Source organism: Siphateles boraxobius, unplaced genomic scaffold (genome assembly GCF_051911475.1).
Source record: "Siphateles boraxobius isolate OS27281-9 unplaced genomic scaffold, OSU_SipBor_1 8, whole genome shotgun sequence".
Classification (NCBI taxonomy): domain Eukaryota; kingdom Metazoa; phylum Chordata; class Actinopteri; order Cypriniformes; family Leuciscidae; genus Siphateles; species Siphateles boraxobius.
The window spans coordinates 6054568-6075255 of NW_027509208.1; the positions used below are offsets into that span (position 1 = coordinate 6054568).

At 38.4% G+C, this 20688-nt stretch overlaps 1 protein-coding gene across 2 annotated transcripts in view; it reads right to left on the reverse strand.

Annotated features, from left to right (window-relative positions):
- The window catches only part of nhsl1b (NHS-like 1b), a 120602-nt gene extending 102996 nt beyond the window's left edge, over nucleotides 1-17606 (reverse strand). Inside the window, exon 1 of one of the 2 annotated variants that reach the window (XM_077219890.1) lies at nucleotides 16979-17606. In XM_077219890.1, the coding sequence (XP_077076005.1) occupies nucleotides 16979-17300 (322 nt within the window). In that variant the 5' untranslated portion in view covers nucleotides 17301-17606. The remainder of the gene's footprint in view (nucleotides 1-16978) is intronic. The other variant, XM_077219886.1, reaches the window with a different exon arrangement.
- Between the last annotated feature and the right edge of the window lie 3082 nt (nucleotides 17607-20688).

The window sequence follows — 20688 nt, forward strand, 5'->3', positions numbered from 1 at the left end:
CAGAAGTCCACCCCACCGCGTGAGCAAATGAAACTGCAGTTCGCCTTATGTTCATCATTAGTTACTGGAAAGACCCATTGAAACCTAGTTTTTAACGCGTATTACGCCCGTTTACAGCGCATGTTCTCTAGACTCTGTCTTTGATTCAGGAGGCACATTTTGCCTTTAAATACGGGACGAAAAAAAAGAAAAAAGTTTTTGTAATCTTTGGAGAGCCGATTATCTTGAAACTTGCATTTCCCAGGCACCACGTTTCAGTGGTTTCAGCCTATTTTTGCAATGTTTCACGGTGTGTCTGTGAAACGTTGAGGTACCATCGTAGCAGTTTTGTGCACGTGTGAACGTCATGGCAACGTACAACACGCAGTAAACACTTAACATTACGCGTAAATGCACGTAACTAACGCCGGTGTGGAAAATTCTGGTGGCGACAGCGAGAGTGATTATGTAACAATACAGAGCACATTGCACTGTGGCATGTGGTGTACCGAGTTTAAAGCTGGAGAGTCATAATCTGTGAGCAGTGCATCATTGCAGCAGCGCAAGGTAACACCACCAATCTCTACAACCACCTCAAACGTCATTACAAAATACAGTACGAGTTAGGAAAAGAGACTGTTTTTTGTTACTTTTAAGTTCGGCACTTTATTATAACTGAAAGTCCTGTGTAGACAGCACTTCTTTTTTTTTTTTACTTAAGTGCAATAAATGTTTTGGTTGAAAAAATGAGAATAGTGTAAGAGAATCTCAATTCCCATGGAGAATAATTGTGATTCACATTTCAGCAAGAATCGTGCAACCCTAGCTAAAATCAGTAACTGAAAGTTCAGCGTCCATTTCACGCACACAAAGTGAATAAGCTAAAACAAACGTCAGCTGTTTTGGACACTAGCTCTGGATTGACAATATTCATTTCTCGATTTTAATCAGTAATGATATGGCTTCTTAAATCTTTTAGTCTGTGCTGTTTTCTGTTGATGTGCAGCGTGAACAAAACTTCAACAAAATATGTTGTACCAGGAAAATGTCTAACTTGTAAAAATCACAGTGATCAGCAGAAAGTCAGGGTTCCCACTTTCCACAGCTTTTGACCAGTAAATTCCCATTACCTTTCTAGTCAGTTGTGATTAGACAAGAACTAAAAAAAAGTATTTTAGAGAAATTTAAAAAAGAAGCAATAAATAGAGTTCAGAAAAATATATAGATATATAAAAAAAATCATAATTATCAGAATTTTTTTTTATCATTTGAGATTCAATTATAGATGCAAGTAAAAAAAATTGCACATTAAAAAAAGACATTTCATATAATATACTGTATCTTTCATTCACAAAAATGATTTTCAACCCTCATTCTGACTCTCTGCAATGTCTACTTTAGGAGTTCTCAGTAAATGCCCACCACTATTTTGATTGATTCATCGCATGGGAAAAGATACCCAATAATTCTAGTTGACAATGATGAGATATTTTCATTGGAATAAATCTTTATCATACCTTTACCTAATTGTCCTATAATGAGAAAAACTTGTCACACATCCAAATGGGAGATATTTCCATTTTTTTACCTTCTATGGACCCCCATATTAATGAATGTGCGGGCCGTGGGCACATGCCAACATATGTCACCGCAAGCACATGGGTTGTTTGATCCGTTGTATTATGCAGTGAGATAGCCCTGAAAACACAATGGCTATTGGATTAGGCCTGAGAACAAGGACAACACAGCTTTCATCACATTCATCGCTAACATGAGCATGTTACGGGACACAGCAGCCCCTCTGCCCTGCCCCAGGGCTTCTTTGATGGAAAAACAAACCTGAGCCTACAGACAGACCTTGGGCACGTGGGCCGGTGAAAGCACAAAGTAAACACACGTAGTTCCAGACCCAATCTGGAGTGACCACTGAGAAAAACAGGACAATCAAAGCTGCCATGAATCAATAGTCCTATTCACAGAGTTACAATCTAATGTAATTTTGAGATGAAAAGCACATGGCTTCTTCATGCATTTGAATCCCACAGTGCCCGTAAATCCCGGTAACCAAGGACTTAAACTACAAAAGGCATATTTTTCAAAGTCTACAAGAGCAGAAGGTCCTCATAGCACTGTAATGCCACCAGTAATCCACCTGGCTTTAGGATGGGAAATAAACTCTATAAACTGCTCTAAACTCTAAAAACATGGCTTACAATACATCGCCGGCTAGTAAAGGCTTCATAAGAGGACATGAGGTCAGTCGAGGCCAGATGAGATGGATCAGGTCACACTCAGGTAGGTGAGGCTGGTGAGATCTGAGAGAGCAAGATCAAGAGGAACATCAAGGACTTAAAAACAAAACAATAAATGGACACACACATCTGGACCAGCCGATATATGAAAGGCAAGGACATCAAGAAAGCTTCCAATTGCAGAATGATTGTATAAATAAAGGACATTGAAAAGAAGACACAGAAAGCAAACCGTCCAACGGATTCTGTGATTTAATTTCACACAAGAATGCAGACCAAAGACATTTCTGAGACGTTGGAAGACAGTACTTAGAAAATGTACATACTTAGATGTCATTTGTTGCATTGTTGGGACCCACATAGTGTTTAAACAGGCACACCATTGACTAGCCTCTCTACCAGGGCCTGGCAGAATATCGAAGATTAAAGATTAAAGACTGACAGTCCGTCAGTCCATTGAAACCTTACATAAGCGCATCTTTCATCCGCCTTACTCAACTTACAGTATTCTGTTCTTTGTGTAACTCTGCTCCTCAATGTGCGTGTGATTTCAAATCTTCCTTCTGTCTTTAATCCATCTTACTTAAGCTCCAGATGTCCAGAGTGGTGAACCTGACTGCATCTAACTAAGGGAAAACATAGTATTTCCACAAACACCAAAACGCCACAACAGTGCAGTACACACCTTAAAGGGCATATTGGATTTTTTTTTTTTTTTTTTTAAATAAATGTATAACCTTGTATGAAAATACCATATGAAAAGTTAATGCAGAATTTAAAAATGTTTTGAAAGACTTAATGGCACCAATTTAGTAGAAAATGAAAGTTTCCTTGACCGTGTTGAAAAAAAAAAAGCTTTTTATTTCAAGGTAGCGTCATATAACGTCACGAAAGGGAGTCGTTTGCCGGGCTCTGCGTTTGCTCAGTGCAGAGTAGGTTGGGATTCAGTAGGAGCGGTCGTGATTCAGTGTGTTTTCGGTAGTTATTGTATTTCATTTTATCATCGTCATGGTAAATTATTGTGTTTTGGAGGTTGCACAAACTCCATGCTGTCAGGACATCAAGTCCACAGGTTTCCGAACAAGAAAAAGGTGCCTGGGTGCGTTTTGTGCAGGTGAAGAGACGTCTATAGCGTTACCCTTTTGACCCGATGATTATAATCCCGGCGATATGATGGAGTTCAACATGGGTAGTCAAAGCAAGAACCAAGTGAGACTCCGGGCTGGTGCGGTTCCTTCGGTGCACACGGTCACAGCACCTTCATCTGTTCCGCTCGGTCCGTCGTCAGCATGTGGTTCAGCCGCCGGCGGGAAACATGATGGTCACGGATCCGTCAGAGATCCGTGATAATAACTATTAGTCTGCAGCCCAAACTTATTATTATCATACAAAGTTCTATAATTAATTTTCAATCTTTCAAAACCACTTGAACTTTTAATTTTTATTTTGGCTGTTTCTACATATAAAGTTTTTATACAGAAAGACAATTGTGATCATGATTATTTTTTTATTCATGGTCACCAAAATGGGTTCTCCTCACACCACAACTCAATTTGTCTCCTCTGACCGTTGTTCTGTCTAATCCTGGCCTGTCCCTGCTCTCTTGGCTGCATGCATAGCAGTCTCATAATTATATGGCTGAGGACCGTCATACAAGTAAACATTTACAATTTACTCAGCGTCCGAACTGTCATTGCGATCCATTGCTTTTTTATTGTTTAAATTGGCCGTACTCCCTCCCGTTAGGCGGTTTTCAGATACGGAAGTACATTTTTCTCACAAAAAAGACTCCAGAACCCTTAGTAGCGTTTTATGAATATTTAAAGAGAATCTAGTTCCTACATAATTTTTCTATACATTGACTCACGGGGTACTAGGGGTGTAAATCGGAGCCTACATGACGATTCGATACGATACCGATTTCTTAAGCCAACGATTCGATTATTTTCGATACTTCAGAATTCCCCCCGATGCGATATGATTCGATACGATTCAATAATCGATATTTTTACATGATATCTATTAAGTTTCAAATCAACAAAAATGTTTATAATTTGTCTTTTATTGAGAATAGAGGAACAGTATTCTATTCACATAATGTGTATGTTGTGCTCAATGCATTGCAAATAGAACAGCAAATATAACAGTTACTGCATACAGTTCAAAACTTGATTCTATCGAATCCTGGTACGTTTCCGAGCATTTTACGTCATCGCAAACGTGCACGACGCATGATAGAAAACAGAAGGCGGGTCAATATAGTGTGTTTTTTTATTTTATTTGATGCTATTATGCACAGCTGAGTGAACAACACCTGTTTACTGTGTGTCGCATTTGGCTTTTTGCTGATTGCAAACGCAGGAGACAGTGGGTTTCCATTAATTTGTTGCCCTGAGTCCACGCGCTATGTGTGTGCGAATACACTGCAGACTCACTCTCGCTCTTATCCAAGGTAAATTATTAACACTATCATCCCTTACATGTGTTTTATTTAACTAAATACATCATAATCAGCTAAAAAGCATGTAAAAAGCAACAAGTGCGCACCCGAGTCCGTGATGCTTTCACATTCACGCGAGCCGCGTCACGGTTCGAGTGCAACCGAACTCAGCGCACCTCCTCCAGGCAGTCTCGGGTTTGGTACCCCGGTCTCTCCCGGGTCCGCATGACAGACAGCGTTTACATAATTAGTGATTTTTCATGCGAACCGTGCCCCTTCCGAGTTGGTGTGAAAGCACCCTAGACTTTTCAAGTAAGCTGTTGAAGTAGCCTTTTGTACACGTTAGCGCCTTTTTGTTTACGTTAGTAACTGCTAGCTTGGAAATCGCCCACTGAGTGACTGACGGTGCATTCACACTGGCAGTTTAGTTACGTTAGCCCAGTGCATAACAACAATCGTTTGTACGCATATGAGCGGATGCTGAAAATAGACAGGCGGGAAAACAAACACATTAATCGATACTCTTGCGGACGCATCGATGCATCGAATCGTCGGCTGTATAATCGATGCATCGATACGAATCGATTAATATTTACACTCCTACTGGGTACTGCAACCTGCAATATGCCCTTTAATAGAACCGTAATAATTCAGAACAAAACAATTACAGGTAGTGTCATGCAACTTTGGATCAATAATATCCCTCAGATTGGTTACAAAATCTTTGCATATGGGTAACGCAAAAAACATTCACACATCCATCTCACAATTTCCATCTTCTAATCTTCAAAGATAGACTGAACCTTCAGCCACTCACTTCCACAATTATTATTATTATTATTTTTTAAATAACACTGCATGTAATTGGCATTGCAGTGATTGCAAAATAGATGCAAAAAAGGATCATGATCACAAACTACCGTCCTTATTGTCAGGCTTCAATAAATTTGGACAATGAGCACCAAGGACATGCAAAGTCATCTCAAATCCAAAACAACCATTTGGAATTGTGTGCAGTCATTTAAAGTAAGTGCTCTGGCTGCACCTTACCTTGCCCTGTGGACATGCTTTACAAGCTGTGCCTGAACAGAGATACATTTTTTGGGGTTGGGTGAGTTGGGTGGAGAAGAACTAATCAAGCAACGTGGAAGGATCTGCTCTATAGCTGTTTGCACACAGTGGTTTTGTGTACTAAGATGCTGTGTAAGAGAGGCATCAAACATAAAAACATGTAGATGTTTCGACAGTACCGAAAATACTATCATAACAGTAATGCACTTTCCTAAGACCACTCAAACACACGTGAGGGGGTTTCACACTGGGAAAAATGTCCCATTTACAAGCAGAAAGAGAAATCATACTTTAACATGTCCAGGCCTGATGTTATCTGGCTTTAATCCTCATGGCTTTTACAAGCTTAAAATCCCAGCACTTATACGGGTAGATTCCCTGTTTCAAAGGGATGAGCCAGGGAAGAAAAGCGACTAAAAATGGACATAATTAATTTTAAATGGACATAAGGCTTTGCAGATTAAAGCTCACTGTCTGTCTACTGTACTTTGCTTTCTGGACTGTTTCCTAAATCTCAAGCAAAAAAACTATATAGTATGTATGTAATGACCACAATTAACTGTCCAGTATTAAAATTAAATACTATTTCGTCAAAAAAGCACTGCTACAATGCTGCAAAGGAATTTAGACATCACAACATTAGGCTATAGGCTACAGTATGAAAATGGATATAAATTGATATTCATTATGAGATAATCAAAGATTGTATTTAGCACTTTTTAAATTATTAAGTAAGCATTAGATGACGGCAATCTAAAAGTAAAAATAGTGGAACTGAGTAGCACAAATAAATAACCAATACTGACAGCTAGCTACCTGTAATAATAGTTTTTTTGCCATATGATTTTAACAAACAATTATATATTAATATAGACTGGATCTATTTAACATTCATCAGGCCCAAATAATTACATAAATAAACAGTTCTTTTCATGTAGGTCTAACAGTAGTTTTCAGGTACAAAAATTTAATAAAGTAGTTCAATGTAAAACAACACTGCATATACTTCAATGTGTAAATTAAATATATATTAATTTAGACAAGAGCAGTGGTTGTTTTTTCTTTTGTTGTTTGATTAACAATAAAAACACATGAATATTAGGCTGATGTCATTGAGACCTTTTTTTCGAGCCCTGCTATATTTTGTACAGTTTTCATTTTGTTTTGGCAAGTATTTCAAAATTTTACCCAGAGAAAAACATTGGATTATGCAACATACGTTATACAACTCAGTTTTAGTTTGTTATCAGACTTTGTTATAGACTAGCCTATATGCAGATGGTTTAGAAAGGATCAAAAACCTGATAAATATTGGCAACCGATGCATCGGTGCATCTCTACCCAATACGATACTGATATATCACGCATCCCTAAAAAAGTCAAAAGTCAAAACTTTGGCTCAAAACCAAACAAATATTGAAATATAGAGCCAGTAAAATTTCTAGTTATTCCCTCCGTCAGTTTGAGGAAAAGTCTAAAAGATCACGCAGATCATAGAGGCTAAAGTATCATGGGAAACTATGTATAATGCAGTATATAATGGGAATCAGTCAATTTGGTGGTCGGCTGAACAGGCTTTTGGGAATAGGCCTAGTTTGGCCAACAGCTGATATGCAATCGAGGCTGTATATTAGTGAGTTTCTCTGAATGTAGGCTCTAGATACACTGATTTTGTGTGGGTAAAACCAGCCGTTGTTGCATATATCAGGGGCTGAGGTCTGATGGTGGTCAGTGAATGAAAGAATGATTCTGCTCTTTTCCTATGCCGAGTGCTCCGGAGGTTAAATGTGATGATTTTCCCTGGGTCTGGCTTTGGGTTGGACTTGGACCCAGAAATCCCTTCTAAATCCATGCATACAAAACACACCAAACAAAGAGAGCGAATTAAAGAAAGAGAAGTAGAAAAAAAAGATATTCCTAACCGTGAGAAAAACAAGGAATTATGAAGCCTTAACTGTGATAATCTCACAAAAATTTACTTTAGCAATTTTAATAGATGCAAAGACACTGACAACAATCGGATAACAACGATAAAAACTACGGCTAAGTGAGTCCTAATTAGACCTCTGAGGTTTGTAGAGTAAACACCCAGAGAACACAGCAATCACTTGATCTGCAAGCACACTGGTGTAATCGTTTACTCACTGATATACTGTAGTTATAGATAGTGAACTGGAACACTATTGTTTGTGTGATCAACTCCACCCTTTTAGACCATCATATGCAAAACAAAGTCAAGCAGCAGACCTAGAAAAAGCCTGAGTGGAGCCGAAGGAACAGACACACACACACTAAAAATATCCAGGGAGGACAGACAGAGAAATTCCACAGCTCAGTAGGAGACGTGTGTTTGTATGCGTTTGAAAACCACCAGTGTTACAGTAATAAAACAATGTATTTGTAATCTAACAGAATTGCATCACCCAAAAAAAGGTTGTAAACCATATTGTTAGCCGGATTATTATGGAGTCGTCCTGGAGTGGTTAAGTGGTTCAGACAATTTGGGTTGGTAACCAAAAGGTTAGAAAAGCGTGCAAGTGGTGATCCAAGAGCTTTCATCATTGTGCCTTAGAGCTTAATGATCCTCTGACTGTCCCTTTGCATTGCAATTTGCCTTATTTAAAAGGGCATACTCAGCGCTTGACAATAAGAACTACCTGATGGCCCGGGGACAGTGTAAACGACGCTTGGAACAGTTGACAAAACTGTCACTTGGCCGACCGGCCAGTGCTGCAACGTCACGAAAGTTTACCATTTGCACATGTTTTTAAGCCTTACCAATTGAAATATTCAAGAGCAAGAAGACACGAAAGAGACCTCGGAATTGGGTTTGAGATGTTTTATGTGTGCACACATCCGGAGCGTTTCAGACAGCGTGTGAATGCTGAATTGAGTTCTCTTTCACGTCTTCTTACACTTCAATGGACATATTCACACAAAATTATTTTAAATCTTGGCGAGTATCCTTAGTCACCTAGTCGGTTTAAGTCTTAAGTTAACGTAAACGCAGTTGAGAAATAAAACGCATGTGTAACAGTATATTGGATTCGTGCAGCTCTTAAAGTGGCAGTAGCCTAGGGGTGGGCGATAAACAATATCATATCGAGATCATTATAAAATTTGATGAAAAGCTCTGGACATTTTTATTCGATATGGATTAATCTTAAAGTCCCTGTAAAGGCAATTTAAAAAAAAAATCTAAACATTATAAATGTTAGAAATGTATTGCTAAAACACATTACAAAGACTGTGAACTGTGAAGTACTGAATTGTGGAGTTAGACCGTTAAACAGTTTTTCGCCATTGATATTTTACGGATTTTTTGGGCGGGGCTAAAAGGGTACTCGATGACGCACTGGAGTGCCTGAGCTCCTGGCCCCGCCCCTACCTGATGACGCACTGGAGCCCCTGAGGCTGGCCGCTCACCTAACAATATAAATAGAGCACATTCGCATCAGTTTGCCGCTCAATCGCGAGTTACTGTCAGTATTATTAGTTACTACAGCTTACAGTTTGCTAGTTAGCTATGTCATGGAAATGCGTACTACCTGGATGCGATCACGTACAAAACAGAATCGGTGTCCTTATTTAAATTTACTAAATATGATCACATCAAGAAGAGGTGGATTAATTTTGTGAAAAGCCACCTTGATGGAGAGCTGAGGATCACCGACAAAACCCGCCTCTGTAGTGATCATTTTACACGGGATAGTTTTATAAACTTTCGTCGGAGACAACTGGGATTCATTGATAATCCGCTGTTACTGTTAATGGGGCCGAATGACTATCTCCCGCTTCGGCCTTCATCCTCCCGTCGCACCGACAACTGGTGACATCATCGGCAGTGCGTGCCCACCAATGAGTGTAAGTTGCCTTGTGCGCTTATGTTATAATTAACCTAATAAGTTGCTAGGAGCATCCATTCCGGCTGTAGCGGGTGACAGTTAAGTGTGGCAACGGCAGCTTTACTACGAGTAGGCGTGGTTTCAGCGCAGCCAGCGGACACACCCCCAGCGTTTGAGAGCAGAGACTACTGCTCATTTTTTCAAGATTTTGATAGTTTATTTTATGTACTTGCCGGCTTTTTTATCATTCAAATTTGGCTGGGTGTCTAATAACACATTTTTCTGTGATATGGCAAAGCCAGAAGACATACTTCATTTTGACTTTACAGGGACTTTAAGAGCCTATCATAGTATCACACAGCAGAAATAAATGCAACAACAGCCAGTCAGTGCATGTTGTTAATAAGTGATTTCTGCATGTCTCTGTGTGAATGAACGGCGGGGTTTCGCCTGATACACAAACTCACACGCACATGACAATCATGTAGATTTCAGCGTCTGCCGTCTCAATATATGTCAACATGAACACATAAACTTCATCTCCAGAGCTGCTTTGAGACTCAATTCACAAGCTTTTCACCAATTCAGTTGAGAAAAACTACCATCAAATACACACTGAAACTGAAAGATCTTCACAACCAACAGTGTGGCAGGGCAAGTAAAAATGTTAACCAATGGTGTGTTTGAACCACAAAATGATAACTGCATACTATTAGGGGTGGAGCGGTACATGTATTCGCATTGAGTCGAAACGGTATGGGCGTCACGGTTCGGTGCATGAATTTACACAGAGAATACACGGTGTAAAAATAAATAAAACTTGCGTGCAAATTAATGTAATGTAATGTGGAACTACTGTTAGATACGTGGGTTCTGTAGGGACACCTAATCTGTAGCCCCGCCTTAGCTCTGAAGCTCTGATTGGCGCCTATGTAGCCGAACTCCGCAGTATGTATGCAGTTTTTTGTCAGGTCGACGGTTCAGTGAGTGAGTCAGAGATAGCAGCACTAAGGACGAGTATGGCAAGTGGTGGCGACCCACAAGAGTTAGAGGACCCGCCGGCCTCTTTAAGATCGCAAGTTTGGGAAAACTTCGGTTTCCCAGTCAGTTACAGTAGTACAGGCGAGAGAGTGGTGGATAAGACAAGGACTGTGTGTCGGCATTGTTTAGCAGTTGTTGGGTATGTCAGTGGAAATACATCTAGCATGCTAACGCATATCCGACGCCATCACCCAGATATCTCAATCACTGGAACGAGACAAAAAAAACTTCTCACAACTTCTCCTCCCTACAGAAATATGGACTATGGGACAGTTTATGTTCACCACAGCAAGCCGTGGTATAAATACATTTAACTGTAATGTGGTAATACCAAAAAAATTATTTCAATGATCTTTATTCTGAAGTTACTAAATTTGCCAGTTGGCAAAGGTATGCCTGTCGCACTTAATAGCAAGAATACTTTTCTTTTTTTGTTATTATTATTCTATGTAAGCCACTTTCATAAATAAGAGATTTCAGTTTTATAGCGGATTGTCTAACTAATCAACCTATTATTAACTTAGGGGCCACTTACAAAACACAACTGAAAACAGGAAACTTTCAATGCGTTCTGGCTGTTAATTTACTGTCCCCTCCTAAATTAAAAACGTAAAAAATAATAAATACTAAAATCAAGTAAGTTTTGCAAAGTAACTTAAAATGCAGTCTGGAAAAACAAAGGAACTTATGATGACAAGCCTGACTAATCATCAGGTGTTTCCCCTTCAAGGCCAACAGAAGCTGGCCTTGGCACAACACCTTCAAGGCTAGCTATACACAAACATACACATAGTGACCTTTAACTAACAAACACACACACACACACACACAGTCCTTCATTTAAATGCCAAATGCTCAAATATAAGGATTACAAAGCAATACATTCCCGACGTAACTGTTACCCATTCAGATCAATGCTAGATCACGGAATCATCATCGACTGTCCAACGATCTCTCCTGCAATGCAGTCTTCGCAGTTGAACAACCTCTACCTGTTAGAACAGCTCCTACGTTAGCTTAGCTGAATTCAAATCCACGTTAAAAACGTATCTTTTCTCCTGTGATTTTATTCTTTTGTAACTTTAAGTGTTTCTTGTTCTTATTTTCCTTCTCTCTTTTCTATGTACAGCACTTTGGTCAACCAAGGTTGATTGTGAATGTGCTTTGCAAATTAATAAATTGAATTGAATAGGCTAACAGTGTCTGTATGGTTAAGCATTGACAAACAGTAGCTATGAGCCAAAGTCTATTTCCTCCTACCTTAAACCATTATCAAGATAAGACATTAAGGCACAAGAAACAAAAAATGAATCAATTCTGGTTAACCAAATCTGGTATTATAAATGAACTGAGATGGAGAGAATGTAAACAAGCTTTTCTAATGCTATCTTTCTTTACCAGGGGTGTATATGACAACCACTGTGTATGACCACATATTATTTCCATATTTTAAAAAAAGACTGTATCTTTACACAGAAAACATGCAACCTAACATGGGTGTGGTGACAGTCTGCAATTTCCAAATCCCACACACAAGTTGACACAACTGCAACTCTTCTGGAAACATCGGTCTCAAACTCGCAAAAACTATGACACTACCAAATAGGGCTGGGAAAAAAATCGATTTGAAATAAAAATCGAGTTGGTAGGTCAAATCGATTCACATTTTCAAAAAATCGATTTTTTAGATTTTTTTTCTCTCCCTCATCAGTATAGCATATACATTTTGCATTCGCCAAATCTTCCTTCAGAGTTTCCGTAGCACGCTCCCTACGGCGCAACCCTCTGCCACTCCCCCGACGGCAGCGTATTCATATACAAACAACAACATGGCAGAAAGAGAGCAGCTCCTTCCGAAGAAATGCTCATCGACGTCAGTAGTGTGGAGTTGGTATGGATTTACAGAATCTGATGAGGAACAGAAAATACCTCGATGCAAACTTTGTCTAAAGGCTGTTGTTGTTGCTGGTAGCAGTACGACAAATCTGTTTCAGCATTTAAAGCGAAAACATGCGGCTGAGTGGGAGAAGTGTCGCCGCCTTCGATCAGAAAACGACTCTAGTGGCGTTAGCGCTAGCACCCCGTTAGCAAAGCAAACAACTCTTCAACAAAGCTTTTCAAGCAGTGTACCGTATGAGAAGAGCGGGGCAAGGTGGAAAGCCATAACGGAGGCAATTACCCTCTACATAGCTACGGATATGCTGCCAGTTTACTCTGTTGAGAAGAGAGGGTTTAACAACTTGCTGAAAGTTTTGGACGCTCGATATACAGTACCCAGCCGCAAGTATTTCTCTGATGTTGCTCTTCCTCAGCTGTATAACAACACTCGGCAAAAGATAATAAGCGAGTTGAAGGGAATTGACTTTTACGCTGCCACTACTGACCTGTGGTCGAGCCGAACCATGCAGCCTTACATGTGTCTTACGGTTCATTATGTCAGCGAGAGCTGGGAGATGCGAAGCGTCTGTCTCCAAACGTCATATTTCCCTCAGGACCATACGGGCCAAACTATTGCACAAGAGTTAAAGGATGCTCTGAACTCCTGGGGCCTTTCAGAGGAGCGCCTTTCCTGTATGACGACCGACAGTGGCTCCAATGTAATCAGGGCTATGAAGGACAATAATTGGCCAAACCTCAAGTGCTTTGGACATCGACTGCACAATGCTGTCGGTAAGTTTGTGTGAAAATAAGTTTATATTTTTTCAACTCAACATTGTTATATGCATTTCCCCTGACTATTTTAAAAGGTAGTTTTTTGGTCAATACTACTAGTACTACACTGATTTATCTATTACCATTTAAGACTATATGGTATAAGTATGGTGTTACAATAAATATGGGAAAAATACATTTCTAAAATAAAGATAAAAATAATTTGTATTTTGTACCTTAGCTGTGTGTGTAGGGAATGTTTAAAAAATGTACACTTACTAAAACTAAATATTGTTTTTGTTTTTTAGTTCTTTTTTTATTATAGTGAATGGTGTGAAAGATGAACGGATTGACCGTGCCATTGGAGTGTGTAAAAAGGCAGTTTCTGCTTTTTCATACAGTTGGAAAAAAAGACGGGACATGGCAGAGGTTCAGGCAGAGCTGGGTCTTCCTCCTCATCAACTGGTAACCGAGTCACTGACAAGATGGGGTTCGCGCCAAAAAATGATTGATCGTCTTCTCGAACAAGAGAGAGCCATCGTCCGTGTTCTGGGTGCTGATAAAAAGACCCGCCATCTTGTTCCTACATGGCAAGGTCTGGAGGTTTTAGATGCCACAAATAAAGCGATCAAACCCCTTCAGGACTTTACTGACGCGTTGTCCGGAGAATCTTATGTAAGCGTTTCATACATTAAACCTGTGCTGCATCTGTTCAAAACAAGTCTCCTTCAGCGAGAAGAGAAAGATGTAGATCTCACCGCTACAATAAAAAGAAACATTATGTGCTACCTTGAACAGAAATACAGTGACCCTGAGAATGACGAGCTCCTGGACATGGCTTCTCTAATGGATCCACGGTTCCGTACCACCTACATTACCCTGGACAAGTTGGACATTGTTAAGAAAAGAGCGGTCACTGAGCTTTCTGCCCTCTGCTCAGAGGAAGAAGGTCCTACTGTACAAATGTGTCAAGAAGAGAGCCCACCTAAGAAGAAAACTTTAGCTGCATTCTTCAAGAAAGCAGCACCTGCTGCATCACTGTCCCACCAGTCAACAAAGGAGAAAATTTAAGCAGAGCTCACCTCCTACTTACTGGGTCCTGAGGTGGATCCTGACACTAACCCACTTGAGTGGTGGAAGCAGCATCAGCCCAACTTCACAAGACTCAGTCATCTGGCAAAAAAATACCTGGCCATTCCAGCAACTAGCGCCCCATCGGAGAGGGTCTTTAGTGTGGGTGGGGGTATTGTCACCTGTAACCAAGCTTGCCTCAAGCCTGCTGTAGTTGATAGGCTAATTTTCCTCGCAAAGAATGTTTAAAATGCAATTAAAATGCATTTTATGTTGTTTAAAATGCATGTTTAAAATGCATTTTTTATGGAGAGTGGTGTTACTGTTCAACTGTACATGTTCAATTCCATTAAGAGTTACCTCATGATTTTTTGTTGTTTTATTAGCTCAATCCAAATACATTACAAATAATTTGGATGTTGCACAATCTTTGTTGCACACTGAACAGTGACAGTGCAATTTTGTTCATGTTGATGCACTTTAATTAAATACAATAAATCATTATGATTTTTTGTTGTTTTATTAGCTCAATCCAAATACACTACAAATAATTTGGATCTTGCACAATCTTTGTTGCACAGTGACAGTGCAATTTTGTTTATGTTGATGCACTAATTAACTACAATAAATATATATTTTCAAAATATATTTACAGTTTGCAGTTATTTTGTTTTAAATGGAAGGGGGGGGAAAATCGAATCGAAAATCGTAAATCGAGTTTTTTATAAAAAAATCGCAGATTTTTTTGGGGGGGGAAACCGCCCTACTACCAAATATCTATTAAACTACAATTACTCAGTATATTCAATAAAATACAATTCTTATTTTGACCCAAAATGAGGATGGCACTATGTGAGAGATTGCTATCAATTCCAAGCTAATCTAAAGAGAATTTGTAAGTATAGTACTAGTTTGCGATATCATATAAATGTATGCATTCTGACTTGTGTGAAAACATACAATTTGTAGGTAAAACATCACCATGAAGGTCCACCCCTAACTCTAACCCTAAGGGGGTGTCTGCAGGTCGAACAAAAATGTAAGAATGAGATTGTATGCATTCATAAGAATTGACAAACAATTCATCAAATACTAAGGAACTGTCATGAGACCATCTAGTCAATTCCAGTACTGAGCACCGCAGTGAGTCATGCATCCTGTCTGTCTGACTGATGTGACATGTTACTGCTGAATTGTTCATTATTAGCAATCCTCAGAAGGCCAGAACATCCAAAGAAGAGCTCTACTTGAGGGAACCTTTATTCACCATTCACATATGACTCATTTCATTAGCAGTGTCAGTTAACAACCCTCTTTTAGAAGACTGTCAATGGTAACATGCCAGTTTACAAGTAAAAATTACAATCCAATCCATAGACTCCTTAGTATAAGAGTATGTTTTACTGTTTGTATCCTTTGTATCAGTGTGCAAGCAAACAGTGCAAAGTGGAAGTGGAGTGGGGAGCATCAGCGTTTTCTCTCGCTCCATGGAGCACTCTGAGTGGGGTTTCTCTTACCAGTGAGAATGCAGTTTAGAAAGTCTGAGCATCAGCAGAGGAGAGGAAACAGTGTTCACTCAGCTAACATGCTTTGTTCCCGTCTGATGGCTTTGTTTAATGCCATTTTCATTGGTGGAGAAGAAATATCTAGAAATTTAACTGGTCAAATTATATAAATGTATGGTCTCCATAATAAGTTTAAAAAAAAACAGTTGTATAAAAGTTCTTGTAGCTATATAACTTAAGTTTTGTACAAAAAATGGTCAGTTTACACTTCTTCATGCATTTACACTGGAGTTCAAAAGTTTGGGGTTGGTAAGATTTATGATTTTGAAAGAAATCTAAAGGCTAAAATTTCAGAAATAGAGTAAACTAAAAACAGTAATATTTTGAAATATTAGTTTAATTTAAAATGACTGTACCTTAATAATTTTTTTAATGTAATTTCCTTTGATGGCAAAGCTGAATTTTCAGCAGCCATTATTCCAGTCTTTAGTGTCACATGATCCTTCAGAAATCATTCTAATAATGCTGATTTTGGAGATGTATTTGGCGATTTAAAGCATGTATTTGAAATAGAAATCTTGATCACTTTAATGAATCCTTACTAATACGCAACTTTAAGAAGGTGGGGTGTCTTTGGGGGGTTTGCTGCTGTTAGGGTGTCGGTGGGCGCAGATGGTAAGTTAAAGCAGATCTATCACGTTTGACAGGACAGCGGCCCTTAAGGGAAACTGCATTCTCTTCACCTCAAATCATTACACCAACAAAACGCCATGTGCTTGTCTCATATCATGCACACTCGCCTTTTGTCTTGCAGACCCAATCCATAATGCATCCTTTCAAAGTTACATTTGGCATTCAATCGGCACGTGACACTATTAGATACGTGTTCTTCATAATCAAGAATCACGTAACAGCCTACAACTTTCACAAATAAGTCAACAAGCATACTGTGCGCCAATGTTTAAGAAATCATAATTACTGTAAGTTATATGAAATGGGTCGAGTTTTATGTTTATTAACTGATGATCTGCTATAACGTTATGTTTGTTAATGACTTATTCACAAAAGTCTTACCAACCTTTAAAAAAGGCAAAAAATACATGGCTGAGCCTCTAAACTTACGTATTTTAACTGTTTTGGGATCAAACTTGCGCGCGGTGAGCTGTAATCTCTCCAGACGCACTTGAATCCTTGATGTCCTCTGCGAGATCAACCCAGCCTGAGTCTGAATTCCCAGGAAAATGTCACTGGCATGACGCGAAAGATCGGACAGTTGATACAGGATGCTGGTGAGCGAATGACAGCAAACTTCTTCCAAAGAAGAAAACAAAACTGGTTTGCGAACTCTACGACCGTCCGGAGTTATGAAGCTCTTCTCGGAGACATCATTCCCTCTCAACCTGTTCACCAGCTGAGGCTCAACGGTTCTCTCGGGGAACGGCATTTTAAACCCTGTTTAAATTTGAGATGAAGATCGGGTTGAGGCGATCTAAAATCCAAACGTTGTGTCCCAAAAGTTGCCGCGAGAACACGGTCTATTCACAAAAGGTCCCGCCATAATTTTTGAAAGATGCAGAAGCAGTCCGGGACGTTGCCGCTGGTTTTCGGGAGCAACGGGGAACATGCTTTTTGAAAGCTGTGAGTCGAGACGAAAAGTGAATAGAAAGTATATGGAAAACAAGGAAAAGGCTTCCTAACCACCTGTATCAACTGGAACTGGATCGGCGAATCCACAGCGCTGTGAGGGAGTGGTTACCTGCCTGTAGCGCCTGCTGCATGGAAACCCTGGAGTGGATGATCCAATTATCAAGGATTTCTAGGCTCTTTATTGCATTTTCAGTCATTTTTCTTGAATTTTCCTTAACCGGTTAAATTCCTAAAACTAAGTAAATATACAGCACATTTAATACTGATTAATGCTTATTTTTACTAGTATTTGTATTTTAAATACAATATTTATTTTATTAACCTCTCAAAGGGTGTCAAAACATTGTTTGGGGTCTTACAAAGTACGTTAAACAGATTCAATTCTTCATATTAAATAAGAAACATTTCAGTAGCATTTCCAAATAAATCTGTAAAAACACTTTTAAAAGTCAAGAAGATGAACAGATTTCCATATAAATTCTCCTCATGTGAATTAAGTTATTAGAAATAATACAGCGTATATATAAAATAATAAGTTTGGTATGACTTAAAAGTTTACAAAAGATACAATTATAAAATTAAATACAAATAAAAAAATAGCTCATGAATTGCCTATCTATTTTTCTTGTGAAAAGAGAAAAATTTGATGTTTTGAATTGCCCATGTTTCATATCTACACTATAGCTCCATCTTGTGGTTGCAAGTATGCTCTTTGAAAAAAAACAGTGCTAGAAAGGATCAGATAAGATTTTTGTTCGGCTGCAGTGTTAAGGAAGTGGACTATTGTTTGTTGTGTCAATGGAATCAGCTGAGGTAGCAGTTTTGGATGGGGTTATAGAGATAGTCATATTCCTGTTATTATTGAACCTGCTGAAACTTCCTTTTGCATTGGGAAATCATGACCTATGGCTGACAGAATTACAATGATGGGTCACTACCTGCTTTAAACTACCATTGTTATCGTCTCATTGTTTGTAAAAGCAGATTCATTAATGAACATAATGAAATGGTGTTTTTTTGTCTAGCCTGTATCTGTCAACATGGGCCTACAGTATCAGACATTCTAAATAATGTTTAATATGAATCATAGGCTTCATATCCACAAATCTAGCTCCACCTATTGAATAATACACAGACAACAAAAAATAAAATAAATTGAAAATTTGTGTGATGGAGTTGACCTATGATTAATGAAGATGATGTTAGGTGCTTTTAGACGAAGTGAAATGCCACATTTGAGTTAAATGGGTCCTATGCCCTTTTAAGAAGTCTTGATTTTGTTTTTGTGGTGTACTAAAATATGTTTTCATGTTTGATTGTTAAAAAAACACATTATTTTTCACATATGTTACATTATTACTGCTACTCTCTCCCCAGTCTGGTTGAACACGTATTTTCGATGAAGCCCCTACTTCCTCCAGCAAAACACTGTGATTGGTTAGCTAGCCCACTGTGTTGTGATTGGCAGCGTTTAGCGCGTTCGTAAAAAATACCCACATTTCTTGAAAATAATCGCTACATTTCTTCAAATCAATCAATACATTTCTCAAAAAGAATCTATATATTTCTTCAAATAAATTGATACATTTCTTGAGAAGATTTGCTACATTTCTTCAAATTAATCAATACATTTCTCTAAAAGAATCTATATATTTCTTCAAATAAACTGATACATTTCTCAAAAAGAATCGCTACATTTCTTGAAAAGAATCGCTACATTTCTCAAAAAGAAACGCTAGTTTCATTAAAAAGAAAAACAAGAAAAACTACACTGTAAAAATGTGTAATTACATTGTAACAAATGTATAATTACACTGCAACTAATGTTTATTTACACTGTAACAAATGTATAATTACACTGTAAAACATGTAACTACACTGTAACAAATGTATAATAACAATCTCGAAAATAATCGCTACATTTCTCAAAAAGAATCACTACATTTCTTGAAAAGAATCGCTACTTTTTCTTAAAATAAGCGATTCTTTCATTAAAATTAATCGCTACTTTCCTTCACAATAATTAATACTTTTCCAAAATGAATCGCTATTTTTTTATAGAATCGCTGCTTTTCCAATAAAGACTCGCTACTTTTCCTCAAAAAGAATTGATACTATTCTTAAAAAGAATAGATACTTTCCTTTGAAAAATCGATACTTTTACAAAAATAATTGCTTCTTTTCCAAAAAAGAATCGCTTCTTTCCCAAAAAAGAATCGCTACTTTTCCTTAAAAAGAATCGATACTTTTCTTGAAATGAATCAATGCATTTCTTGAAATGAATCAATGCATTTCTTGAAAAGAATCACAATTTTTTTTCAAAAGAATCAATACATTTCTCGAAAAGAATCGCTAAATTTCGCGAAAAGTATCTTGTTTGCCATGCGTCTTGTCAATTGTTCCCAGGTGTTTCTTATTAGCCACGCCCCCTTGTTATCTTGTTTGCTAGTGTATTTAAGCCCTGTGCTTTAATTCAGTCCTTGTGAGTTCTTGACGTTGTTATGTTTGCTATTCCTGTCTTCGTCTTCGTGTTCCTGTTCGGAGTTCCCTCGGGATTACTTGTTTGTTAAACAAAGTGCTTGCGATTGGATTCACTCTCTGCTTCATTCCTGCCAGCACGTAACAGGTATGGTCTTCTGCTGCCCATCTTCAACTTTTGACGTGTTGTGTGTTCAGAGATGCTCATCTGCAAACCTTGGTTGTAACAAGTGGCTATTTGAGTTACTGTTGCCTTCCTATCAGCTCGAACCAGTCCGGCCATTCTCCTCCGACCTCTGCCATCAATACAGCATTTTTAAACCGCATACTCAGACCAGCTCGTCTGGCACATACAACCATGCCTCATTCACAGTAACTTAAAATCCTTAAAATTAACTTAAAATTATCATGCTCAGTTTGAACTTCACCAGATTGTCATATATATATATATATGTATATATATATATATATATATATATTATATATCTCCCTTTGCATCGTAACTTTGCAGATGTTGTTCATGCTCAAACAGCGACATTACACATTAACTGAAGTTAAAAAAAAAGTGAAATCATAATCAAGGACCCTTTTAAAACATTTTAGCAATAATCTATTTTGCTCTATTTGAAGAAAAGCAGATACATTTGTATTGCATGTTTTGCTCAATCTCTCAAGAATCAGTGAATGGGTATTTTGCAACACACCGT